Here is a 24,216-nt window from a genome sequence, read left to right as displayed (position 1 = left end):
AGGAAGGAAGGGGGAGAGGGGAGGTAGGAAGGGGGAGGGACGGGGAGGCAGAGGGGAACACCGAGGGACAGAGGGGATGAGGGCTGGCGGGGCAGAGGTGGCCTGGCACACTGGGGTCCTTCAGCCTGTGGGCAGAGGCGGATTTCCCCACACGACTCCCTGAGGCCTGGGTCTTCCTCCCCCTGGTTCCCAGCCCTCGCTCCTGCCCTGGACCTCCTCTGGGGCCTCCTGACCTTTGGGTCATTTTCTTGGGCAGCTGAGATGGCTCTGCCTGGAAGGGCAGGTGTCACAGGCTGTCTGTGCTGTCTTGGGGCCACCCCAGTCAGGGTTCCTGGAAACCTGTCAGAGGGAGGTGGCTGGGTGGGACAGCAGGGAAGAGGGGCTGAGTCTGCTCCTGGCGGGGGAGCCCCTGGTGTGTGCGGGAGGCTGTGGAGCTGCACTGACGGGCGCATCTGGAGGGCACGGGGAGGTGCAGGGCGCGGCCCCCTTGGAGCCAGACACAGATCATTAGTGGGTGGATCTGGGCGGGATGCTGGGGCCTCGGGACAGAGGCCAGGAAACTGCGTAGAGGAAGAGGAGGATTCCTCTTGAGGGCGGGGTGGGCAGGAGTGGCTGGGGAGGCTGCGCTCTGGCCAGGGGATGCCTGTCCAGGGGTAGGGACTGCTTGTGTGTGGGGGGTGAGGTGAGGGTAGGGACCTGTGGGTTCCTGGCAGGCCCTGCCCAACCTGCCCCCGTCAGGGTGCCTGCAGTGAGAGGGACTCGGCTGGCTGTGGAGTGAACGGAGCTTTCAGCCCTCGTTGCAGGGCCTGGGGGCAGAGTGAGGGCCTATGGAGTCCTGTCCTTATCAGCCACGCTGAGGTCCAGTTGGGAGCCCACCTCGGGCTTTGGGGTTTACTTCCCCAACTACCTGATACACACTTTTCCTTGGGGGGAAGGAAGGTATCTATGTTCCCTTCCTGGGCATCGTGGTTGTCCCACGGTCAGCACTTGGGCTCCATGACCCTAACAATTCAATAAGCACTTATAAAGCACCTGCTGAATAAAAGCCCTGCTTTGGCTGTAGGGTGGGCACCATTGCAGGAGTCGACTGTTTTTTTTTTGGTACCGGGGATTGAACCCAGGGGCACTTAACCACTGACTGAACCACTGAGCCACATCTCGGCCCTTTTTAAATTTTCAGATGGGCCTCACTAAATTGCTGAGGCTGGCCTTGAACTGGTGATGCTCCTGCCTCAGCTTCCCGAGTGGCTGGGATTACGGGCGTGTGCCACCGCACCAGGCTAGGGAATGACTTTTAATGTTTGGGGGACTACAGGAGCCAAGGTCAGCTGGGCAGATGTGGCAGATGTTAGCATCTATTGAACACCCACTGTATACAGGGCCTCCACATCATTCTTTACCCTTCTTCTTCCACCAGTGTAAGGGGTGAGCATCCATGTGCTGCCTCTCCAGCTCCTTGGTCCTGCTCAGATCCCAGGGTTGGATCTGTCCCCTGCCTCATCTGGAGCCTGGTGGCTTTCCAGCAGTCTCTGGAGAGGAGGCGGAGGGTCTAGGTGGGGGCAGAGCCTGGGCTTGACTGGCAGGGCTCTCCCATTGTCCTGGGCCCTCCTCTCGCTCCTGTTTCCCACCTGTGCTTGACTCCAGGCACCTCTGGGGCTGGCGTGGAGGAGCCCTTTGGACGGCTTCTTCCTCTTCCTCTTGGTCTTCCACATGAGCCAAGCTGCTGACAGCTGCGGGGGTGGCCAGGGGCCTCTCCCTCCTGGGGGCGGAGGGCAGGCCCAGGCAGGAAGGCTCACAGCCCAGAGGTGCACTGCGGGGTCCTCGGCCAGATCCTGCCAGGCCTTCCTCGCTGGGCAGGGAGAGTGGAGGCTGCTGGAGGCCCTGGTTCCAGGCCTGGCCCTGACGCTAACCCTGGCCACCTGGACGGCCACTGCTCAAGCACTCTGCCCCTCGCTTTCCTCACTGCATGGTTGTGAGGCCCGAGGAGAAATGTCCAGGTCTTCTTAGCCCTGCCCAGGGATGCCCGCAGAGGGCCAGGGAGGCTTCCTGGGGTCCCCCTGGCATCTCCATGCTGTGGTCTTAACTCCGGCTTCTCACTGGGGCGGGAGGCTGAGAGGGCCTGTCCTTCAGCCCGTGAGGCCTCTCTGGGGTGGGTGTCAGAGGGGCTTCTCGGGTGGTGCAGTCTCCAAAGGGGCCTGGGAGTCACTGCCCCCGGGGGGGAGAGACTGAGAAATGGGGAAACTGAGGCCCAGAGAGGGAGAGGCCTGATGTCAGAGGCGAGGGGCCTTGTGGGGGCTAAATAGTGGTAGTGGGGTAAGAGGACTCTGTGATTTTGGAGAATTAACAGAATCTCCTTGAAACTGGGCCTCAAGGTCAAGGTCTGCAGTCCCTGAAAGTAGAAGAGGGGGAGCTGGAAAGTTCATCAGTCAAATGGGCAAAACTGAGGCGGGGGTGCAGGGGGCGGGGGCCTGGGGCCACACCTGTGGCTCATTGACCTGCTCCTGAGGAGAGTCAGTCCAGAGGGACACCCGGAGGAGGCATCGGGAGGGGAGGCTGGGGGCTTGGGCTGTAGGGAGAGGTGAGAGGGCAGGGTCACAGCAGGCTGGCTGCCTCCCCAGGCCCTGGCTTGCTCCAAGGTTAGTGCTGAAAGGCAAGGCAGTCCTTCCCCCAGCCTAGAGTGAGGCCCACCTGGGGGAGGCCAGTCAGCTCCTGGGGGAGAGGGCTCTTGGGAGTGTGGCTCTGGCAGAGGAAGAAGAGGGGCCTTCACTTGTGTCCTCCCCTGGGAGGTGGTCGGCTGGTGCAGGACCTGCCTCTGGCCCCCTCAGGTGAACCCAAGTTCTTCAGGGTCTCTTCTATCCCCCAAGACAATCTAGGTTGCCAGGAAGTTCTTCCCGAGGTCTAACCTTGGGGTGGTCTGAAGTTGCTCTCTAGCCTTGGCTTTGAGCTTCCTCCCGCCATTCCCTTCACAGGAACGGTGGGAACAGGATGAAGTCAGGGCTCTGCCCCTCTCCCAGATGGCCTTGCCAATCCCACCCTGGCACTGGGCCAATGAGGGGAACCACCCTGTGAGAGAGAACCCTCTTTTTCTTCATCTTAACATTTTTCATATTCCCCCCACCCCCATTTGAGAGCTCACTTCTAAGCAGGAAGTCCTTCTAGCGGTCTAACCTCATCACAGGAACCCTGGGACACAGAGATAACTCCCTCCCTCCCTGACTCCAGTTGTGGGCAGACAGCCCAGGCCACCCATGCACCTTGTCCCTCAGGCCCTGGCTGCCCCCTGAGGCTCCATATTCAAACAGGTCCAGCGCAGACGCCAGTGTCTGGGCAGCGCCTAAATCATTAGTGCCGCTGTGATTAGGCTGCTAATCTCTGTTGGGTGGAGTGGGTGCCGGATGCCAGGATCCTGCTGGCTGCTGGGACAGGGACATGGTTCTTCACTGGGGCAGGATGCCCACTGAGGGCCACCCTGGCCATAAGCCTGCTTCCTCCCACTCCCCGGGCGCCTCCTCCGGGATTCCCTCTGGATGGGCTCAGGCGCAGGGCTGAGAGCTGTGGAGGGTGAGCTGGGAGGTCACCTTCACCCTCTGACCTCAGGCCCCGTCCCCTTGGCCCCCACCCCTGCCTACAGTGTCGACAGAGCTTGACTGATGTCACTGTCCCTCCAGATTCTCGGGAGACAGAATCATCTCCTTTTACAAGTGAGGAAACTCGGCTCCCAGCCTGGCTTCCTGATAGAGTTGGATCCCGAGCTCCCTGGGGTCGGTGACCATGTCTGTTTCCCTGACTCGGGAATCCCCCAGGCCGGGGCGACGTCTCCTCTTGCAGACTCCCCAAGGGAGCTGGGGGTTCCCTCAAGTCATCCTCCCCACTCAGACGCAGGGACTGTCGGCCACGCCACACCTGGGGGAGGAGGTTGGGCCCCAAGTCTCTCCACCTTCCCCTGAGGCCCTGGCATGTTCCGTGGGGGGTCAGACCAGCCCTCTGGCTCCCAGGCCTGTGCAGCCTTGTTCCAGGCCCTTCTGGCTCCCAGGGCTGGGTTCTCTGGACTCCCCCCCCCCCCCCAAGAATGAGCTCAGCCTCCTAATTGCGGCTGAAGATGGAGGATCACCCTACCCCGGGGCTGAGGCTCCAACACCACCTTTGTTTCTGAACAATGAACTGCTCAGGGGCCATCTTGCCCAGGCTGGGCCTGGGCACAGGAAGGGGCCTAGGGGAAGCATTTGGCATGTCCAGCCTGAGCCCCAGGCCCTGGGCGGCTGGGACAGAGGAAAATTATATGGCTGGGATTTTGGCTTGGACTTCAAGGACCAGGGGCCCAGCCTCCCTTCAGTTTGGCTATAAAGAGTGGCCCAGGGTCTCTGTCCAGACCAGACCCTGTGCCTGACCTGTGGATACCATGGCTGCCACCACCACCAGCATCCGCCAGTTCTCATCCTCTGGCTCTGTCAAGGGCCTGTGCGTGCCCGGCGGGGGTTTCTCCCGGACGTCCTCCGTCCGCCTCGGGGGCGCCTGTCGGGCCCCCAGCCTCCTGGGAGGCGGCAGCTGCGGCAACATGTCCGTCACCTCCTCACGCTTCTCGTCGGGTTTCGGGGGTGGCTACGGTGGTGGCTACACCTGCAACCTGGGTGGGGGCTTTGGCTCCAGCTTTGGGGTGTCGGATGCCCTGCTGGGGGGCGGTGAGAAGGAGACCATGCAGAACCTCAACGACCGCCTGGCCTCCTACCTGGACAAGGTGCACACCCTGGAGGAGGCCAACGCCGACCTGGAGATGAAGATCCGTGAATGGTACAAGAAGCAGGGCCCCGGGCCTGCCCGCGACTACAGCCACTACTTCAAGACCATCGAGGACCTGCGCAGCAAGGTGGGAGCCTGCTCTCTGCCCTCTGTCCTCTGCCCTGCATTCCTGCTTTGGACTCACCCCATCCAACTGCAAATCCTTGCAAACAAGGATCTAGACTCCCATCCCTCCCTCTCCCTCCCTCCCTTTCTCTGAACCCAGCCCTGGCCAGTCTGAGTCCTGCACCTGGAGGACATCCTGTGCTGTGAGGTCACTGGGCGCTCTCCAGGGGGACAGAGTAGAACACCTCCCTCCCTAGAGAGAGCACATTCGGGGTGGGTGATGGAGGAGAGATGGGGAAGTCTTCAGAACCTTGAAGGCAGAGACGGCGTTCCTGGTGTAGAGAAGAGCTTGGCAAAGGCAGAGGACTAGGAAGGATTTGTGTGGCTGTTGGAACAGGAGGCTGGAGTGTCTTTGCTGCCCCTCTGAGGCTGCCCTCCTGCCTGCCTTGCCTCCTCCAGGCAGCCCTCCTGGATGGATGTCACTTGCCTTCTGTCCCCAGGTCTTGGGGTCTCTTCAACATTCTGAGGTTCAGTCTGTGTGCTTTAGTTGTGGGTCTTCCCTACTCTCTGTGATGGTCTCTTGAGTTCTCCGAGGGCAGGGACCATGTATCTCCTGGCAGACTGAGGGGCCCCTGGGGTCAGAAGCTGCATTTTCCCACTCAGTCTGAAGCTAGTCTAATGGAGGGGACACCCCGCCCCCCCCAACCCCCGCCGCCTTCCCCTGCACTCATACATGCTTTCATGCCCTCTAAGGACATGGCCATAGTGGTCTGTAAACGTGATCATTCTGGTCTTTGGTACTGACTTATTCTGGGAGTGTCCGCCAAGCTGTGGTCCTAGTGGGGGTTGAGGGGGCAGCAGGGTATGCTGGGCCTGGCTGGGCCTGGGCGTTGAGGCCTGCCCAGGCTGCTGGGTGGAGAGCCAGGCCTGAGGCTGCCCTGTGAGGGGCTCTGTCTGCTCCTGCCCGGGACCTCCACCAGGTAGGGAATTCCTGCCATTTCGCCTTGGAAGCGGAGGCACTGGCAGTGCCAGATCAGATACCAGTTTGGTTGGGGAGTCGGGGAACCCGGGGGAGCCCTGGTGAGTCAGTGCTCTGAGCTACGGGGTTAGCCAGCACCTCACCGCCAGCCCCCGGAGCACCCGGCACCAGACTCTGGCCCTCTGAAGTGTTCACGGTGGACCCTCCTGGGCACTGAGATGGGTAGGAACTGAGCTCTGATAGATGTCGGCTATAGAGAGGCCCACTGAGGCCCGGAGAGGGGAACAAATTGGTCTTCAGGCTCAGCGGCTCCAGGGTCACCTCTCAGAACACAGGCCCTGGGAGGGGAGCTGGTGTGACCCTGGATGCCAGGGATGGCCTGGCTGGGGATTGTCCCTCCCACACCCTCAGCCTTTGGGTCTTTTTGTCCCAGTCCAAGATCTACCCAGCTTAAGTGCCACCTGCAAGCTCTTCCCTCTGCACCCCGGGGTTCTCGATCGGGGCTCTTCTTGCATGTGTCCAAGGATCCCAGTGACAGCAGCAGTGATGGTATCCAGCCCTCTGCTCCTCCTCATGCTCATTCAGCTGCCCAGCAGGCCTTGCAAAACCCAACCCAACCAAACCAAACAGCTTTGCTCTGGGTTAGAGGTGGGAGCTGTCATAACCTCCTCAATCAGTGAATGAATCCATCATTTAATTAGACAAACGTACCCTGGGGGCTGACTCTGGGCCAGGCGCTGTGCCCAGTCCTTAGGATTCCAAAAGGAATGAGGTGGATATGGCCTTGTCTGGCTCCCCTGCAACTCAGATTCTAGGGGAGGAGGAAATAATCCAAAAAGTCTTGGAAACCAGACTGCCACCTGGAGAGTGGGAGGGAGGGGGCCTGGGGCGGGGGTCCAGATGGGGCATGTGGGAGGGCTTCCTGGAGAGGGTGACAGTGATGGGGGAGGGGTGCATAAGCATCTTTGTCCTGGTGTCCCTGCTACCTGTGCCTGGGCATGGTGTCCCCATTGCTCCGAGGCTCTTGGAATTCACATCAGGGTGCTCAGAGGAGGACACCACAGGGACCCTCATCATCCTCACTCTAGCGCATTCCCTAAAGGCTGCAAGAGGGCTGTGGCCAGGCCTCGGGGCTGCCTAGGGAGTATCTCACGGAACCCACCACCTCTTCCAGATCCTGGCAGCTACCATCGACAATGCCAGCTTGGTGCTCCAGATTGACAATGCCCGTCTGGCCGCTGATGACTTCCGCACTAAGTGAGTCTGGGCTCCCAGGCTGCCCCGGGGGCTGGTGGTGGGTTCCCAGCTCTGCACATCACGAGTGCCCTGTGTGTTGACCGGGGAGTCCTGGTAGCACGCTGTGGCTCAGACCTCCAACCCTTCCAGGTACGAGACAGAGTTGAACCTGCGCATGAGTGTGGAGGCCGACATCAACGGCCTGCGCAGGGTGCTGGACGAGCTGACCCTGGCCAGGGCTGACCTGGAGATGCAGATCGAGAGCCTGAAGGAGGAGCTGGCCTACCTCAAGAAGAACCACGAGGAGGTGAGGCCTGGTCACGGAAGGCAGGAAAGGCCCTCCTGGGAGGGAGCAAGCAGGCCTGGGCTGCAGAATCTCCCCAGGTGGGGCCGTGAACTCAGTCCAGTTCCTAGCCCTGACACTGACCCCAGCCTAGAGGGCCCTGGGGGAGGCCTGGAGGGGCCCATCCTCCAAAGACTCTTCCCTTGCCCCTTGAGGCTTGGCTCACTGCTTCGAGGCAGTTAACTCACTAATGAGTAAAACAGTCTAACACACAATGCTAATTATTATAATTAATTATAGTAGTGATAGTCCTAACAACAAGAAGCCTTTGCCCAGCACATTACATGTGATTCGCAGCAATTACTGCAGCTGATCTTGACAACATTGCTGGGAGAAAGATACTCTTTCCTTCTTTCTGCCAGTAAAGAAACTGAGGCTCAGAGAGGTTAAGGAATTTAGCCAAGGCTGCACAGGGACCTCACCCCAGGTCTGTCTGACCAGATCTACACTCAGGTCTGACTTCACCTCTCTGCCATCTCTCCTGCCTCCTTTTTCCAGAGTACTCTAGGTTTTTAGGTACCCAAAGGCTTAGTCCAAGAATGGAGATCCAGGGTTCTCTCAGGGACACAAGTGGTCTTCGATCCCCTTCTTGTGGCTGTAGGGGGTGCCTGATTCTCACACAGTAGGACATACAGAAAGTGTTTCTCTCGTGCAGTTGCTTCAGTGAGGCCTGGCTCCTGCTGACACCAGCATAGGGCTGGTCCTGTTCCCGAGCTCCCGGGTGGTAGCAGGGACGGGGCAGGCATCAGTGTGGCCAGTGAGATTGCCTTGGCTCATCCCCTGCATGCTGAGAGTTGCTGTCTCTCTCCTGCCCCCCCACACACTGGAGATGGGTGGAATCTCCCCTCAGTGTCTCAGTGTGTGTTGGGGACATTGTCGCTATCCCTAGCTCTGCGCATTTGAGACTTGACATCCACCTTGGGCCTTCAGGATGAGGAGCCGTTGGTCTGTCTGTCATCAGCACATGCCTCTCTGAGGTCCTGGGGCCTCTCCTTAGGATGGCCCTGGGTGAGCTTCTGCTGTTTTCTCTGCCCAGGAAATGAATGCCCTTCGTGGCCAGGTGGGCGGGGACGTCAGCGTGGAGATGGACGCAGCCCCGGGCGTGGACCTGAGCCGCATCCTGAATGAGATGCGTGACCAGTATGAGAAGATGGCCGAGAAGAACCGCAAGGATGCTGAGGATTGGTTCTTCACCAAGGTGGGTGGCCATGTGGGAGCAGGTGTGCTTCACGTGTGGGCACATGTGCCAGCGCTGTTGCGTGCTGGAGCCCTCTCAGATCCGCAGGCTGTCCCAGTTGGAAGGACCTTTGGAAACCAATTGGACCAGCCCTCATGCTTAAATGTGAACCATGAAACGGGAGAGGCTTCAGCTCCCGCAGCCCTCCGTGGTGGCCTGGGGAATAGGTCCAGGTCTTCACAGCCCTGGCCAGGGCTCCTCCCACCACAGGTGTTGCAGGATGTGTTTTGGGATCCATAACTCACACCCGGGGTAAACACACACTGAGCATCTATAGGGTGCCAGGGACATTAACAGACATACAAAAAATAAAGCCTGATCCCTGTTTTTGAGGTCCTCCTGGTCAGTCGGGGATAACGGTGCGAATGTCTGCTGAGTTCCATGTAGGCAAAGAGGGTCTCTGGGGACGGATGCCTTTGGGTCCCCAGAGAGGCCAGGAAGATGCTGGGGGGCGTTCCAGGAGAGAGGGCAAGGGCTTCCCCATCCCCCTCTAACGTCTGCTCAAGCCCCTGTGGCCCACCCTGCCTTCCAGACGGAGGAGCTGAACCGCGAGGTGGCCACCAACACGGAGGCCCTGCAGAGCAGCAGGACGGAGATCACAGAGCTCCGCCGCTCGGTGCAGAACCTGGAGATCGAGCTGCAGTCGCAGATCAGCATGGTAGGCCTGCGCCCTTCCCGCCCAGGGTGGCCCCACCGTGTTGACTCCTGCTCAGAGGGCCAGGGCTCCCTGCCCAGCCTTCCCTGGCACTTCATGGCATGGGTCTCCGCCCAGCTACAGCCCCACTGTGCTGGTTGCACCCACAGCCCCACGGGGGGGGGGACCCCTGTGGGGTGCCCCGCCTCAGGAAAGGGTCCCAGCTCACAGTCACCATGACCCCTGCCTCTCCGGGCCACAGAAAGCATCCCTGGAGAACAGCCTGGCGGAGACTGAGGCGCGCTACGGGGCCCAGCTGGCCCAGCTGCAGGGGCTCATCAGCAGCATCGAGCAGCAGCTTTGCGAGCTGCGCTGCGACATGGAGCGCCAGAACCACGAGTACCAGGTGCTGCTGGACGTGAAGACGCGGCTGGAGCAGGAGATCGCCACCTACCGTCGCCTGCTGGAGGGCGAGGACTCCCAGTGAGTGGGGGCGCCCCGACACCTGCTGGGGTGGGCTGGAGGCAACTCTGCCCAGGGAGTGAGATGGAGCTCCCCACTGGGGCCTGACCATGAAGAGGTTCCGACGCCAGAGGACAGCATCTGGAGTGGATTGTGTAGGCAGTTGGGAGCCATGGAGGGATTTGGAGCGGAGGAGGGCACGACTTTCTAGATCTTTTAGAACATTCACTTGGGCTGAAGAGGGAGAAATGGATCAGAGGGGTTAGGGTGGGCTGGAGGGATCAGTCAGGAGCAGAGTCAGGCCAGAGGAGTCCTGCTGTGTGTGGGAGAAGGGGCAGGAGGGAGGCAGGGCTGGACACCCGAGCATGGGGCCCACGTGCCTCAGTCAGTGCTCAGTGAACGTCATGTGAGCACGTGAGGAAGTGGGTAGTGATGGCCCTGAGTTTCTGGTCTGGTCGACTGTGTGGCTGGTGACGCTATCAGCCAGGACAAGCCTAGGAGCAGGGCAGGTGAGCCTCTGGTTTGGAGTTGGGAATGTTGATGGAGACCCTGCTGTGAAGGGCTGGCCGCATGGTGAGTCTCCACGCTGAGTCACATGTTCTAGCCCTTTGCTTCCTGACAGTGGTGGAGTCCATCTGTAGTCTAACCACAGTCTCTCCTGAGTCTATTTGCTGGGCCCTTCAGGATATGGAAAAACCACTTGCTCAGCTCCTCCTTGTAAATTCTGGGTTAGTGGTCACAAAGTAGCCACAAAGTGCCTCCAGGCTGTCCCTTTTTCTTCCTCCTACTGTGCTGAGCACCTACTGTGCCTGAGCACTCTGTGCTCCCAGCTGTGAGTTCCCAGTTTGTAGGGAACTCTCTCCCTCCTCCTGGGCCTCCCTCGCTGTGGATCCTCCCCAGCATGCTCCCAGGGGCCCGCTGGCCAGCCAGCACCCTTGGGCTGACCCGTCCCCTTCTTCTTGCAGCCTGGCCTCTCAGTATTCCTCGTCCCTGGCCTCGCAGCCCTCCCGCGAAGGTAAGAGCTTGCCCCATCCTGCCCAAGGGAGGGGCAGCGCAGACCCAGCGGGAGGGGAGAGGCTGAGGATCTTTCTGTGTGGGAGACTGGGGGAGCCACAGGTGGGGTGGCTGGTGTGGGTAGGGTCTCCTGCCTGAGGCTCCTGTGCCCCGTCCTCCACCACCTGCAGCCACGGTGACAAGCCGCCAGGTTCGCACCATCGTGGAGGAAGTCCAGGATGGCAAGGTGGTCTCCTCCCGCGAGCAGGTCCACCGCTCTACTCACTGAAGCCCCTTTCAGCATATTGAAGGCCAAGGGGCAGCCATCACCTCCAGCTCCCAGCACGCTGCTGCCAGGCCCCAAGCGCCTGCCTGGGCCCCACCCCATGAGCTGCTCAGCCTTTCTGTATCTGCTTCCTGCAGTCCCCCAATCAGGGGCCTCCTGAGTTGGCCTCGTGACTGCAATTAAAGCTTTGCTGAAGTTCAGTCCTTCAACTTGTGATCTGGTCTGGTCATTGGCTTGGGCAGCGTGGGCTGAAGGATTTTGGGGGAGGAGAGTTCACTGAGCGTCTGGTATCGCTTGTCACCTGCCCACCTGTCCTGCCCACTCCATTCAGGCCTGGGGCTCCTGGGAAGATGAGAGGGGAGGAGGCGGAAGTGTTGAGGGTGGAGGCCTGGGATAGCCCGCCAGGCCCGGGAAGTTTCCAAGAATCAGCCTCTGGCTCCCCGTGTTCTGTGGCTGGTCTCTGGCAGGGCCCCACAGACTTTCTGGGGAACACTGCAATTAAAGAATGCTCATCAGGCCCGGGGGTGGGGGGCGTTCAAGGGCAGAAGGACAGGGGCTGGACAGGGGGCTTTCCAGAGGAGTGGTCCAGAGCACTACTGATGGATGAGAGGGGGTGGCAGCTGCCCAGCCTGCCCAGGAGACCAGACCGGCTCTGCCTGGCTCAGCTGGGGGTGTGTGGGGGGCGGGGTGGCCACTGTGCATGTGAGCGTGGGGGGCGTCCTGTTTGCTTTGGTGGCTTGGCAGCGGCTGGGCTATTGGGGAAACGCTCTCAGCTGCTGTCTGGGGGCTGCCTGGGCCTGTCTGGGAGGTGGAACACATTGGCAGCCTGAAACACGACCACATTCCGCCCAGCGGGCCTGTCGGGACCCTGGGACCCAGGGCTGGGCTTGGGATGATGGGCAGGGCAGGGTGGAGCCGTGGGGCAGGGCACATGGCCACCCTGGGAAGTCACATCTTGGGGAGTCTGGAGAGGAAGGGCTCTGGGGGGGGGTGTCTTTTTTGGAGCGATGTCCGTTAGGTTTCTGTTTGGCTATGGGATAAGGGCCCCTCACCTTTCCCTTAGGTCTCTTGGGGCACAGAAGGGGTCAGGAGGGTGGAAATGAACACACCCCTCACAGATACCCTCTTACCACCCCACTCCTCCCACAGCCCCCAATTCCTCATCCTGTAGCTAAGCTTTGCTTTGCAAACCTCAGCCCTGGACGTCACCTGTAGGGGGAAGGAAAGGGAAGAAATTCGAAGAGAAGGCTGGGTTCCAGGGGGACCCAAGGATGGGGCCAGAGCCAGAAAACTGACCAGAAGGAGCCTTTGCCCCAGAAGTGCATCCCTAGGTGCCAGGGTGTCACAGAAGGGGAGTCCTTGGGAGAATGGGCATAGTGGCTTGGTGAAGGGTTAAGAGGTAGCTCCGCCAGCCCAGGCTGGTGTGAGGCTGGCTCCCTTGCTAAGCCCTAGTTTCCTCAGGTGGGACCTGGACTAGTAACCTGAGGCTCAGGGAGTTCCTATGTTGTTGGGGGCTGGGGGGTTCAGGTCAGATTCCAAGGCAGGATGGGTGCTCCATCCTTTCTGTCCCCCCAGCACCCAGTCTCGGGACTGCCACGTGTATGTGGTGATGTGTGGCAAAGGAAAGCTACCTGGTGGGGGCAGGGGCCATCCCATTTCTCCATTGGACCCAGCGTCCAGGAAGCCTTTGCTGAGGTGGCAGCTGCTTGGGAGGGCCTGTGACGGTGACGTCCTGCCTTCTCCTCTTCTCCGTATTAGGTCATGGGAAAGCATAGCTGGAGGGCCAGCCTGATTCACAGGTGACAGACCTGAGACCAGAGACACACACATGCACAAGCAGACGCCCAGCGCGGGGGTTTGGAGAAATGAGGCAAAGCCCTGATGTTGGGAGGGGAGGGGGGCCCACAGCCACCTGGGAGCTGGCAGGTAGCCAAGGGTGATGAAAGCCCAGGGGAATGGAAACAGAGCAGCGAGCCTGTTGTAATCGCTACGCCCACTTGCCGGCCTATAAAGGAAGCGGTGAGCCCCAGCAGTAACACGCACCTTGGCGCCTCGCTACCTCCTGAGCCCTCTCGTTCTGTGCCCGCCACCCACTGCCACCATGACGACCACCATCCGCCAGTTCACCTCCTCCAGCTCCATCAAGGGCTCCTCTGGCCTGGGAGGCGGCTCATCCCGCGCCTCCTGCCGACTGTCTGGCAGCCTGGGTGGTGGCTCCTGCAGGCTGGGGTCAGCTAGTGGCCTGGGCAGTGCCCTGGGGGGTGCCAACTACTCTAGCTGCTACAGCTTCGGCTCTGGCAGCAGCTATGGAGGCAGCTTTGGGGGCGTTGATGGGCTGTTGGCCGGAGGTGAGAAGGCCACCATGCAGAACCTCAACGACCGCCTGGCCTCCTACCTGGACAAGGTGCGGGCCCTGGAGGAGGCCAACACCGAGCTGGAGGTGAAGATCCGAGACTGGTACAAGAAGCAGGCCCCTGGGCCTGCCCCCGACTACAGCCACTACTACCACATCATCGAAGACCTGAAGAACAAGGTAGGGCCTGCTGGAAGGAGGGACCCCTGGGAGCATGACTTCTCCCATGTCCTGTAGAGAAGGCCTGGAGTCTAGTCTGCTGCCACAGGGTTGCAGGGAGTCCAGGGCTTGGTGTCCAGAGCCTGTCGTGAAGACCCTAAGTGGCCCACATTGCCTTTTCCTGGGGCAGCATCCTGGGCCACAGAGAAGCAGGCCTTGTGAGGCTCCTTGGAGCATTGATCTTCCCCTCAGGCAGTGTCTTGTCTCCTCGTGTGGTTGCGGGATAGTTCTCGAGGATGCATGTGGAGGCCTGGTCCCAGGCAGGGCATCTGCACACATGGGCATCTCTCCTTTAGAGCAGAGGCCGGCAGCACCTGGAGTAGTGGGATGGGGGTCTGAGCCAGCTCCTGATGGTACCTGCTGGGAGGAGAGGCAGGAGGGCAGGGGTAGAGCTCAGCATGGGGGTGGTCCCTCATGGGCCTAGTTTAGGGATTTCTCTGTCCCTCAAGATTGGGGCTCTGCAAACCCCAGGGAGTGGGACTGAATGATGGAGCCCCAGGTTAGCACTTCCCAGGGGTTGTGATTTCTGATTTGAAATCACTGTTGGAGAGGGTTCTCTAGCAGCCTTTAGGGAGAGATCCTCAGGGGCACCATCTGGCCAGCTGTCAACAGGGGATTGGTCACACTCCCTCTTCACTTTCTGGAATTCTGGAAGAGCTGAATGTCTGAGCTGAAGACATTCTCCCATTCTCCTCTGGAGCTGCCACCTTCCCAGCTGGCTACCTCCTCTGCTTTGAGGGTGAGCCCTGTAGCAGGGTTAGGGATAGATAGGGGAAGGGGAGGCAAGTTTTGGCTCATGAGAGTCCCTCTTGCCCGCCTCTGCCAACAATGATGGCGCAGTGTATGGGAGAGGCTGGTGGGAAGATGGGGTTCCTGAAAAGGCAGCTGGTCCTGGCCCCCAGGCGGGGAGGCCTTCTCGGAATCTGGAGCTAAGCTGACCTGGTTGCCTTCCCAACTCCCCAGATCCTCACAGCCACTGTGGACAACGCCAACATCCTGCTGCAGATTGACAATGCCCGTCTGGCTGCTGATGACTTCCGTACCAAGTAAGTCTCTTTCAGGTAACTGGCCGGGGGAGAGCAGGGGGCACCCCCTCCTCACTCCAGGACTCCCCTGTTGCTTGTGGCTAGGTCGAAACTGGGGTGGGGCAGTCCTAGGGGCCAAGAGCCCCACCCCTTAGTTCAGAATGAGAAATGTGGCCAGGGCTGAGGGTCATTGGGCTTAGGCAGGTGGTAGGAGAGGGAGAGGAGGAAGGAGGCAGAGAGGGGGAGAAGCAAGGGAGAGGGGCGGAGTGGGGTCCTGTTCTGTGATGGTTCTAGGGCTCCAGGCTGGAATTTGTTTCCACTTTATAAGTCCTTAGAACCCTGGCAGAATGAAGGCAGGCAGGGGCCAGGGCCTTGTCCTGCAAGTCCAAGTCCACTAAAGTCCCTGGTTGCCATTGCAGGTTTGAGACAGAGCAGGCCCTGCGCCAGAGCGTGGAGGCCGACATCAACGGCCTGCGCAGGGTGCTGGACGAGCTGACCCTGGCCAGGGCTGACCTGGAGATGCAGATTGAGAATCTCAAGGAGGAGCTGGCCTACCTCAGGAAGAACCACGAGGAGGTGAGGTGGCAGGGGCAGCAGGTCAAAGAGGCTGAGGAGTGGGTGGCAGGGCCCTGGGGCTGGGCTGCAGTTGAGGCAATGGGAGAGAGCAGAGCAGGCTCCCTGGGTTAGTCACCGCACAGGGCTGCCCCATTTACAGAGCCCTGAGCCCAATGGTCCAGAAGGCAGACTCCTCCATGTACCACACTGCTTCTCTGCATCCAAAACCTCCCAGGAGCCACCAGGGCCTCCCTCACAATGACAGCAGATGAGTGGGGAAGTGGAATCCTGCCTCAGTTTTCAAACTCACAAATCTGTACCCTGCAAATCCATTTGGAAGTTGGAAGAGGACATTTTTAGGATCACAGGCCTAAGAATTAGCTCTTTGGAGAGCTCTCAGTCTAATGAGGGAGGCAGGACCCATGGTGAGCAGAGGATCAGAAATCCTTCGGAGGGTCTAAGGAAAGCAGCTGGGCAGAAGAGGGGTCCGTAGGAGTAGGGTGTGGAGAGACCCAGATGAAGGGTGTGGGGAACTTGGGAGTGGGGGGGCCAAGACAGGCTCAGATGCTCATGCCCACATCCCCCTTGTCCACAGGAAATGAACTCCCTGCGAGGCCAGGTGGGCGGTGAGATCAATGTGGAGATGGACGCCGCCCCTGGTGTGGACCTGAGCCGGATCCTGTCCGAGATGCGCGACCAGTATGAGAAGATGGCGGAGAAGAACCGCAAGGATGCTGAGGATTGGTTCTTTAGCAAGGTGGGGGGCTGCTGCAGGCCAGATGGGGTGCAGGAGCAGGAACCCCAACAGTAGCCCACTGCCTGGCATCTTGGGGCTGCTCCATCCTCAGTGAGGGGCCTGGACTCAAGAGATCAGGGTCACCAAATACATCAACAGACCTGGAACTTAGCAAAAGCTGGGGCTTGGGGGATGGGTGGGGAGGAGGGGAGCCCCCAAGGAAAAAAGGCAGAGGGAGTTTCCATTGCTCTCTAAGAAGTCAGGAACTAGCACAGGTGCCAGGCTACATGTCCTGGCTGGCCCTCAAGTTTCCTGTTCTCTGCCTCCCACTTGTGGGGTTAACCATAAAGATTGAACACTTCAGAGTTCCTTCCTGGGCTTCAGGAAGTGAGAAGTGGGTGAGAAGGAGGAGAGAGGTTCAGGGTAGGTCAGGAAGGTGGCCATGGCCCTGGGGAGGGGGATGTGCTGGGGAGTGAGAAGAGTCAAGGTGCTTGTCTGAGTCTGTGGCAGCCAGGGGCCATCTGATTTGGAGAAGGGACCCAGGCTCATGCTGCTCTGTCCCATGTCCTGTCTGCAGACAGAGGAGCTGAACCGCGAAGTGGCCACCAACAGCGAGCTGGTGCAGAGCGGCAAGAGCGAGATCTCCGAGCTCCGGCGCACCATGCAGGCCTTGGAGATCGAACTGCAGTCCCAGCTCAGCATGGTAGGAATGCTGCTGTGTGTCGTGGGTGGACCCAATGCTGGGGAGGGGGCACTGCCACCCTCACTGACCCCTGCTTCCCCCCCTTTCCTATAGAAAGCATCCTTGGAAGGCAGCCTGGCAGAGACGGAGAACCGCTACTGCGTGCAGCTGTCCCAGATCCAGGGGCTGATTGGCAGCGTGGAGGAGCAGCTGGCACAGCTGCGCTGCGAGATGGAGCAGCAGAACCAGGAGTACAAGATCCTGCTGGACGTGAAGACGCGGCTGGAGCAGGAGATCGCCACCTACCGCCGCCTGCTGGAGGGCGAGGATGCCCAGTGAGCGGGGCCTAAGGCCAGGGCTGGGGGCCTCGGGGTGAGGCACCGACTCTCAGACCTCCATCTAATCTCCTCCCTGTCTGTGTTTCTTTGCAGCCTGACTCAGTACAAGCCAAAAGAACGTAAGGACCTTGATGGCTGGGGATGGGCCAGGGCAAGGGGCAGGAAACCCACCTGCACGTTGCTGGGACAGAGTCCCCAAGGAGCTCCTCATTGATGACTGGGGGTGGCTGAGTGGACCTGTTAGGACTCAGAGTTGATGTTCAGGGAAAGGATCAAATAAGAGGCCCTAGGTGTTCTGAGGAGGGGGCGGGGCAGGGAACTGGTCCTTACCCTGTTGGCCTGGAGACATGGTCCCAGCTCTGGAGACTCTCACCTGATGGGAGTAAAGAGACATGGTCTCAAATGTTTGCTCCTGAGGCCTGATAGGTGAGCAAAAGCAGTCCTGTCTCCTGGGGTCTCTAGCCAGTGGGAGATAGAGACGTTGTCCTTGTCCTCCAGATCCCAGTCTAATGCAAAGACGGATCCTAGTTTAATGGGGGTAATGGGAACCTGGATTTTGTCTTGGAGACTCCAGTCTGATGGGGAAGCTGGGGGCATAATCCTTGTATCAGAGACTGCACAGAATTGGAGATAGAACCCCTTTCATGGGGCATCTGGTCTACATACCCTTCTCTTGCAAAAGGTGCAGCGTGTCAGAATCAAATAACCCACTTAGGGAACATGAAGTCACCGGGAAGGGTGGGATGGAATGGAGGTGTTGGCAAGGACAGGAGGGACATGTGATGTTGAGGGGACAGCACAAACATTCACAGCAGCTGGGAGAGGACCAGGGGAGGGGGCTGGCTGGCTGCCACTCAGGGGCATAGCTCTAAGTGTCTGTTCCTCCTGCAGCCGTGACCACCCGACAGGTGCGCACCATTGTGGAAGAGGTCCAGGATGGCAAGGTCATCTCCTCCCGCGAGCAGGTCCACCAGACCACCCGCTGAGGACTCAGCTCCTCCTGGAAAGCCCCCCACATGGAAGGGAGGTGGCTGTCCCCTCTGCCCCCCAGCCTCTGGCCTCTCCAGCCTCAGTACCTTGCTTCAGTCCCTTTCCCACATTGTCCCGTCTGATACCAATAAAGCTTGTTGACCCAGATGTGAACTGTGTGCTTGCCTTGGCTATTGAAGTGGGCATAAGTGACAAAGGATGGACTGGGAGGGGACAGGGGGGAGGGGAAGCAGTCCTCAGACACCCACCCTGTTGACATGCAGGTCAGGAGTCAGCTTGGAACAGGTAAAGAGTAAGTCTGGGGAGAGCTTGGGTTGCTTTTCTGCTTCCTGAGCCATCTTCCCCTGGTCATCTGGAGGGTTGTCTGGGTCCAGCCAGACATGGAGTGGGGTCAGCGTATCAGGTTGGGCCTCAATAGCCTCCCGTAGCCTCCTGTATAACTCTGAGACCTCGGGCAGTGGGAAAGTGTCTTCCTCTCACTCGGCCTCATTTCTCATCCATAAATGGACAGAAGATCTCAGGTGCAGGACTGAATTCCAAGGATGACTCATCCAGTTCTTGCTCCTCCCCCCGAGAGGGGGCAGGAGGTGGGCGAGAATTGGGAGAGGCCCAGAGGTTGGGTAGGTGGAGGAGGCAGGCTGGGGTGAGGGCCCAGGTTCCCGTGGGAGTTTCAGGAAACCCCCAACAGGGGCTCCCGAGGCCCCTCCCCAGGAACAGGGGCTGGGAAGCCTGTGTACCTGGGAAGGCTGTGGCCCCAGGCCGTGTAGGGGAAAGGGTGGGGCCTCTCTGGGGATGTCTCAGAAGGTCAGCTAGCACCAGGTGGGGCAAGGTGGGGGACTCCGCAGGGTGGCTGTGCCCCCAGTCAGGGCCCTTCTCCCTGGCCATTGGCCCCTCTTGGCTTCCCACCTGGGGCAGGGGTGTTGTGAGGGAGGGTGGGAAACTGCATGGCAGGGAAGGGGAGGAGGGGCAGCCTGCCCCCGCCACTCCTCGGACACCCTGAGCACCAGCCCTGTTTCATTCTGGGGCAGGTGAGGGGCAGGTGTGGGAAATAATGAGGAAACACCTGGAAGTCTGAGGAAACACCTGTGTCTTCCTTCGAGTAAATCCGGAAGCCACTGGGTCGGGCCCTGCCTTTCCGGTTTTCTTTGAGGAGTGGAGGCAGGTGGAAGGGGTTAATGAGAGGAGGGTGTCCCCACCCCAGTTCACTGCAGGGCCTTGGGGAGGGGTTCAGCTTTTGCAGAATCAAATCAGGGTCCTGCAACATCTTCCAGTGCCTGGAGGTGGGGGTGAGAACTCGGGGGAAGGGGACAGGAGCTGCCAGGGCCCCCTGAGGCCTGGCATGGTGGGGGCTTGGGACAAGCAGAGATAGGACAAGCAGGTGGGGGCAATGGTAAGAACAATGGTCACTGGGGTATGGGGACAGTGGGTGGTGGCAGGTCATTTCTGGACCTTAGAAGCTGCGGTGTAAAACGAGGGTGAGAGGAGTCGCTAATGGCCTTCCAGTCTGGTACCCTAGGACTGGATAGAGCCCAGAATTGAGCCCATGGGGTCACCTGCAGGACTCAAAGCCAGGCAGACCCTTTTCCATCAAAGCTGGTGCCTCTCTGCTGCCAAGCAGCAAATATGACAATCGGGATCTGATGGGGGCAGGCGGGAGGCCCATTCCCCCACCCCCCACGGCATATCTGCCCACAACCAGAAGAACCAGCCTGGGACTATGCATGGCTCATCTTGGAGGGTGAGCTCATTTATCTGAACCAGAGTCCAGGAATTGGGGAGAGTCTTGGGAAAGGCACCCCATTGTATGGATGGGGACACTGAGGCTCCCAGGAGCAGTGACTCAGCCTTTCTTCTGGAGCCTGGCATGTCAAGGGTGGAGCAGGGCGGGAGAGGGGAGTGATCCCAGTCTGTGCTGGGAAGAGGTGCCCAGCCCCACTGGCTCTCAAACAGGGCTGTCCCTCTTCTGGAGACTCTGGAGATCCACTCTTCCTGAGGGGGTGGGTGAGGAGGGGCCAGAGTGTAGGGAGGACTGGTGACGGCTCTGGTTGTACCTGTCTGGGGGGTCTAAGTCCCTCCCCACAGATTGAGGGGGCGGGTGGCAGAGAGCGAGTGCCAAGCCAGCAGAGACGGTGGCTGTCATGTTGAGGGGGGTTCCCAAGGGATGGTGTGGGGAGATTTGGTGTTTTATCTGGGCACCCCAAACAAGCTCAGGCTTCTGGGTTCATGCAACTGACCCTGGATGGGGGACCTAGTGTTGGGACGACATGGAGAGGGCTCATCCTTCACCCACACCAGGTTGCAACCCCACCCCCATCACCCTGCCCACAGCTGTGGTCTGTGATTGCCCCTGGAGTAGCCGCACCCACTCTCCTATGACGACACACACCTGATTCCCAGGCCACGCCCAGGCCCGCTGAAGCCAGCCCTGGGACTCTTCCTCCACCATGCTGCTGCCCTGGCAGGGGCTGACCTGACATAGGGCCTGGGGAAGAAGGATGTGGTGGTGGGCAGCTTTGCCCACAACATTGCCTGGCTCTGCGCCTGGCTCCACACTGAGTGGGAGGGAGAGGACACAGGCCTTGGCTCAGAGGGACAGTGTCTGCTCTGAGTGGCCCTAGCTTAGGGGTGGCAAGCAGGGCACAGTGACTGGCCTGTGGGTCTCTTGGGGAGCTGAGGGGAGCAGAGAAGCCAGAGTCAGGGCTGTCCTGCCCCAGGCACAAAGGAGGCTGCATCTGAGCTTGATAGAGTATGGGGCTCCCTTGAAGGCCCCTTGTTTATGACCAGCGTGAGGGGATGTGACTGCTGTCCCCCAGATGGTGGGCATCAAAGGTGCAGGAGGAGAAAGGACCACAGAAGTCCTCCTGACTTGGGAACCAGGCATGGAGCCAGGGTCTGGACCCAGACATTTGTTCGCCATTAGGGACCCTGCCTGCTCTTTCCCTTGTACCCATCATGACCCGACCACAGAGTACCGGTACTGTCTTTACTACCTTCTCTCACCCACTAGATTGTGTATTCTGAGGGCTGCTCTGTCTTGCTCTTTGAATCTGAGGGCCTGGCACATGGTGGGTACTTATAGACACCTTTTGAATAAATATGGTGGTGGCCACAGTCCTCCAGGGGCTTTGTTTATGTCCTTCCTTCTCCTCTCACGTGCCTGTACGGTCCCGCTGTTATTCCCATTTCCCAGAGAAGGAAACCGAGGCTCAGAGAGGCGAAAGGGCTTGCCAATCTCCGCCCTGCTGGCTTCAACTCCAGGCTGGTCTGTCCTGGTCCAGTGGGGCTCTGAAGCCCACGGTTCTGGCCTGCCCCCAGGGGCTGGGAGTGTGCAGTCCCCCCCCTTCTCTCCACCTCCCAGCACCCTGGGCTACCTTCTGCCTCCCCAGCATGGGAATCTCCTGGGGAGCTTGTAAAACAGTCCCAGGACCAGGCTTGTCCTGGGCAATGCTAATAGAGGGTTTGGAGCAGGGGCTGGAGTCTGCGTGGGGATTCTGACGATCACGGCAAGATGAGGCGGGGCATTGGCCAATGATGTTTCCCGGATAACTCCAAGAGTGACATGACCTCATCCTGAGAGGGGTGGGGCTAAGGATGGAGGGAAAAGCAGGGTGGGGATGGTGCCTAGATTTGGTAGGAGTGTGTACTCTGTGCCACCCAGGCTGAGAGGTCCTGGTCTTGATGAGCTTGGGGCAGATGTGCAACCTTGAATTGTCCTAACTCCTTCTCTGCCAACCTGGCTCCTCCCGAGCCCAGCTGCAGCCTCTCCAGGAGAGGACCCTTCAGAGGGTTCAGAAGAGGAGGGCAGCTCCCTCCTTAACAACCGAGGCTTGGGGTGACTCTCCTAAGCTGCTTCCTGCAATGGGGTATGACCGAGGACTGAGCACTCCAGGGTTCCCTGCAGGGAGTGCTGTATTTCTGGCTGAAGTTTTCTCTCCAGGGTCATGTGACAAATTCTTCTAAGGTTGGAGTCTATGCCATCATCTCCCCCACCCCAGTCTCTGAGTGCTGGGTACACAGTGGGCATGTGATCTGTGGTATTAGATGAGTGGTTTGATGGGTCAGTGAGCACACCCCAAAACCTTCAGTGGTGGGGTACAAACACACACACTGGGGGCAGAGAATGAAGAGATCCCTGAGACCCCAGGCTGAGAGCCGGTGTGGACCTTGGCTGGGCAGTAGGAGCTGGATCCCAGGCTCTGCTTCTCCACTTTCGTGGTGTTCAACCCCGGGCCAGTCTTTCACTCTCTCTCTGGTTGGGGCTTGGTGGCCTTTGAAGGCCATTTCTAGCCCCGAGGGTGAAGTCTGTGGTTGAACTCCCGGCCTGGACACTGGGGTTTGGGTCCCTGATTCTGAAGTCTCTTTACTCATATTTTGTGCTAGGGTTAGGCAGTATCAGGTTCTTTTCCCCAGGTCCAGCCCCAAAAGTGCCTGCATCAGCTCTGCTCATACCTCTGAGCTGATGGCCCATGAGCCTGAATGAGATGTGGCAATAACCCTGTGTCTCAGCTCTGGTCATGCTGAGACAGAATTTCCTGTCCCAGCACAATTCAGGCACAGGCAGGCCTCTCTGGACTTCTCTCACCCCAACAGAGACACCACAGAACAAGGACAGTGGCCAGCATCTCGGGCCACCCCACAGCACCCAAGGAGGCCTCTGTGTTTTGGCCCAGATCCCCAATCCTCCCTCCAGCTTTCAGTGCCGGGGCAGGCTCTCAGTCCAAGGTCATGACCACTGTGGGCAGAGCTCATGCCAGGCACTGCTGGGAGGTGGGTGGAAATTAAAGTTCCTTGGCCCCTGCCTGCAGGGCATTGTGGGAGTTTGGAGAGCCTCTGTTCCAAGGCTTAAGGCTGAGAACTTTAGGTGAATCCCCTCCTCTCTCTGATTCTCCCTCAGTCCTCCTTACTTTATAGGGTTAATTCAAGGATCAGGAAATTGTATACATTTAAGAAGTTTAAAGACAGTGGCTCCGGATGGTGGACAGGGCATAGGTTGGGACAGCTGACAGGCTGGGACTTAGATATTAGCCCCTGTTGATTGAAGATGTCTTGGGAAGCCAGCTTCCTTGACTATGGACTAGTGTGGGAGACCCACCTGAGGCCCACCTCACAGAACCGGATATAGCATGTTGGAGTCAGGCAGTCTGTGTGGTGCCTGAGGGGCCAGGGGACCAGAGATTCTTAGTGTCCTCCTCCCCTCCCCAACTGAATGAATGAAGCTGCCAAGCCCAGCCTGGGATCTGTGGACATGACAGAGAGCTGTTGGGAACTGGTCCCTGGGCAGGACTGTTTCCATGTGGGGACTCTGAGGTCATGGCAGGACCAGGGGTCACATATAAAACTAGTGGCAGGACAGGGTGTCCTTCCCACCACAGTCTAAGGTGGGTACCCCAGGTTAGGTGAGGGCAGTAGGTGGAGTAGAGGAGCTGTGTGCTGAGTTGGGGTGCTCATCAGGTAGGAGTGTGGGAGTGCAGGGCCCTGGGTGGGGTGCTATAGTGGAGAGGTGGAGTGAGGGGCAGCTGGGCTGCAAGGGAAGGATGGGAGGCTAAGGAGAGGCCAAGGGGCAGGGCTGGTCATGGGGCAGGGACAAGGGGGCCTTCCTTGCATGTTCCTGTGTGGCTGGTGGTGTGTTCTCCCCTTGTACAGATGAGAAAGCTAGTGTCCAAGGACCAGAGGACCTGTTTAGGCTCTGCAGGCTGTGGAGGGCAGCCTAGGAATGAAGCTGGTAGTGGGTGCTGTTTCCATGGCAACCTCAGAACCAGGCTAGAGCCAATGGGGAAAGAGAGTCCTGGGATTTTTAGATCTAGAAAAGATGCCCCAACCCTCCAGCCCAGCCTTGGAAAAACAGGCCTAGAGAAGGGAGGTGAGAACCCTTGGGTCACACAGTGAGACAAACAGAATGCCACCATGAACCCGGCTCTCTCTTATGAACCCAGCATATTGAACCCCCATAGCTGCACCCCGAGACAGCCCAGGAGGGCATCGCTGAGGGCTCTTTCAATGAAGGCATTCACTGTGGGGCAGGGAGTCCTTCTGTTGGGCTGACTCACTGCCTGGGGACGCGACTGCCACAAAGCAGCCTGCACCAAGGCCCCACTGTCCCCTGGGGCTCCAGGAATGGGAGCCGGCTCCCGGCCGCCCAGCCTGAGTCACTGCTAACTCCGGGTTGTGCGTGTTTTTCACTTGGCCCCACACCCCCAGAGTTGGGTGGGAACTCTGAGACGGCACCGCACACAGAGAAGTGAGTCCACCCTGGGCTGAATAATCCAGAGTAGGAAGTCAGATGGGACCGGAGTGATGAAATCAGAG

At 59.4% G+C, this 24,216-nt stretch overlaps 2 protein-coding genes across 2 annotated transcripts; both read left to right on the top strand.

Annotated features, from left to right (window-relative positions):
* Positions 1 to 4,396: 4,396 nt before the first annotated feature.
* LOC308636569 (keratin, type I cytoskeletal 42) lies at positions 4,397 to 11,015 on the top strand (the record flags this gene model as incomplete). Its single annotated transcript, XM_081272131.1, has 8 exons — positions 4,397 to 4,864; positions 6,996 to 7,078; positions 7,208 to 7,364; positions 8,437 to 8,598; positions 9,170 to 9,295; positions 9,534 to 9,754; positions 10,699 to 10,748; positions 10,918 to 11,015. Exons 1-8 carry the CDS (start codon positions 4,400 to 4,402, stop codon positions 11,013 to 11,015), a joined length of 1,362 nt encoding a protein of 453 aa, XP_081128257.1. The 5' UTR covers positions 4,397 to 4,399.
* Positions 11,016 to 13,113: 2,098 nt separating this feature from the next.
* LOC308636561 (keratin, type I cytoskeletal 17) lies at positions 13,114 to 17,906 on the top strand (the record flags this gene model as incomplete). Its single annotated transcript, XM_081272123.1, has 8 exons — positions 13,114 to 13,545; positions 14,548 to 14,630; positions 15,029 to 15,185; positions 15,760 to 15,921; positions 16,478 to 16,603; positions 16,697 to 16,917; positions 17,014 to 17,039; positions 17,812 to 17,906. 8 exons carry the CDS (start codon positions 13,114 to 13,116, stop codon positions 17,904 to 17,906), a joined length of 1,302 nt encoding a protein of 433 aa, XP_081128249.1.
* Positions 17,907 to 24,216: the final 6,310 nt, after the last annotated feature.

Source organism: Spermophilus citellus (genome assembly GCF_964194105.1).
Source record: "Spermophilus citellus genome assembly, chromosome: 17".
Classification (NCBI taxonomy): Eukaryota; Metazoa; Chordata; class Mammalia; order Rodentia; family Sciuridae; genus Spermophilus; species Spermophilus citellus.
This window is presented reverse-complemented; position numbering and strand designations above follow the sequence as displayed.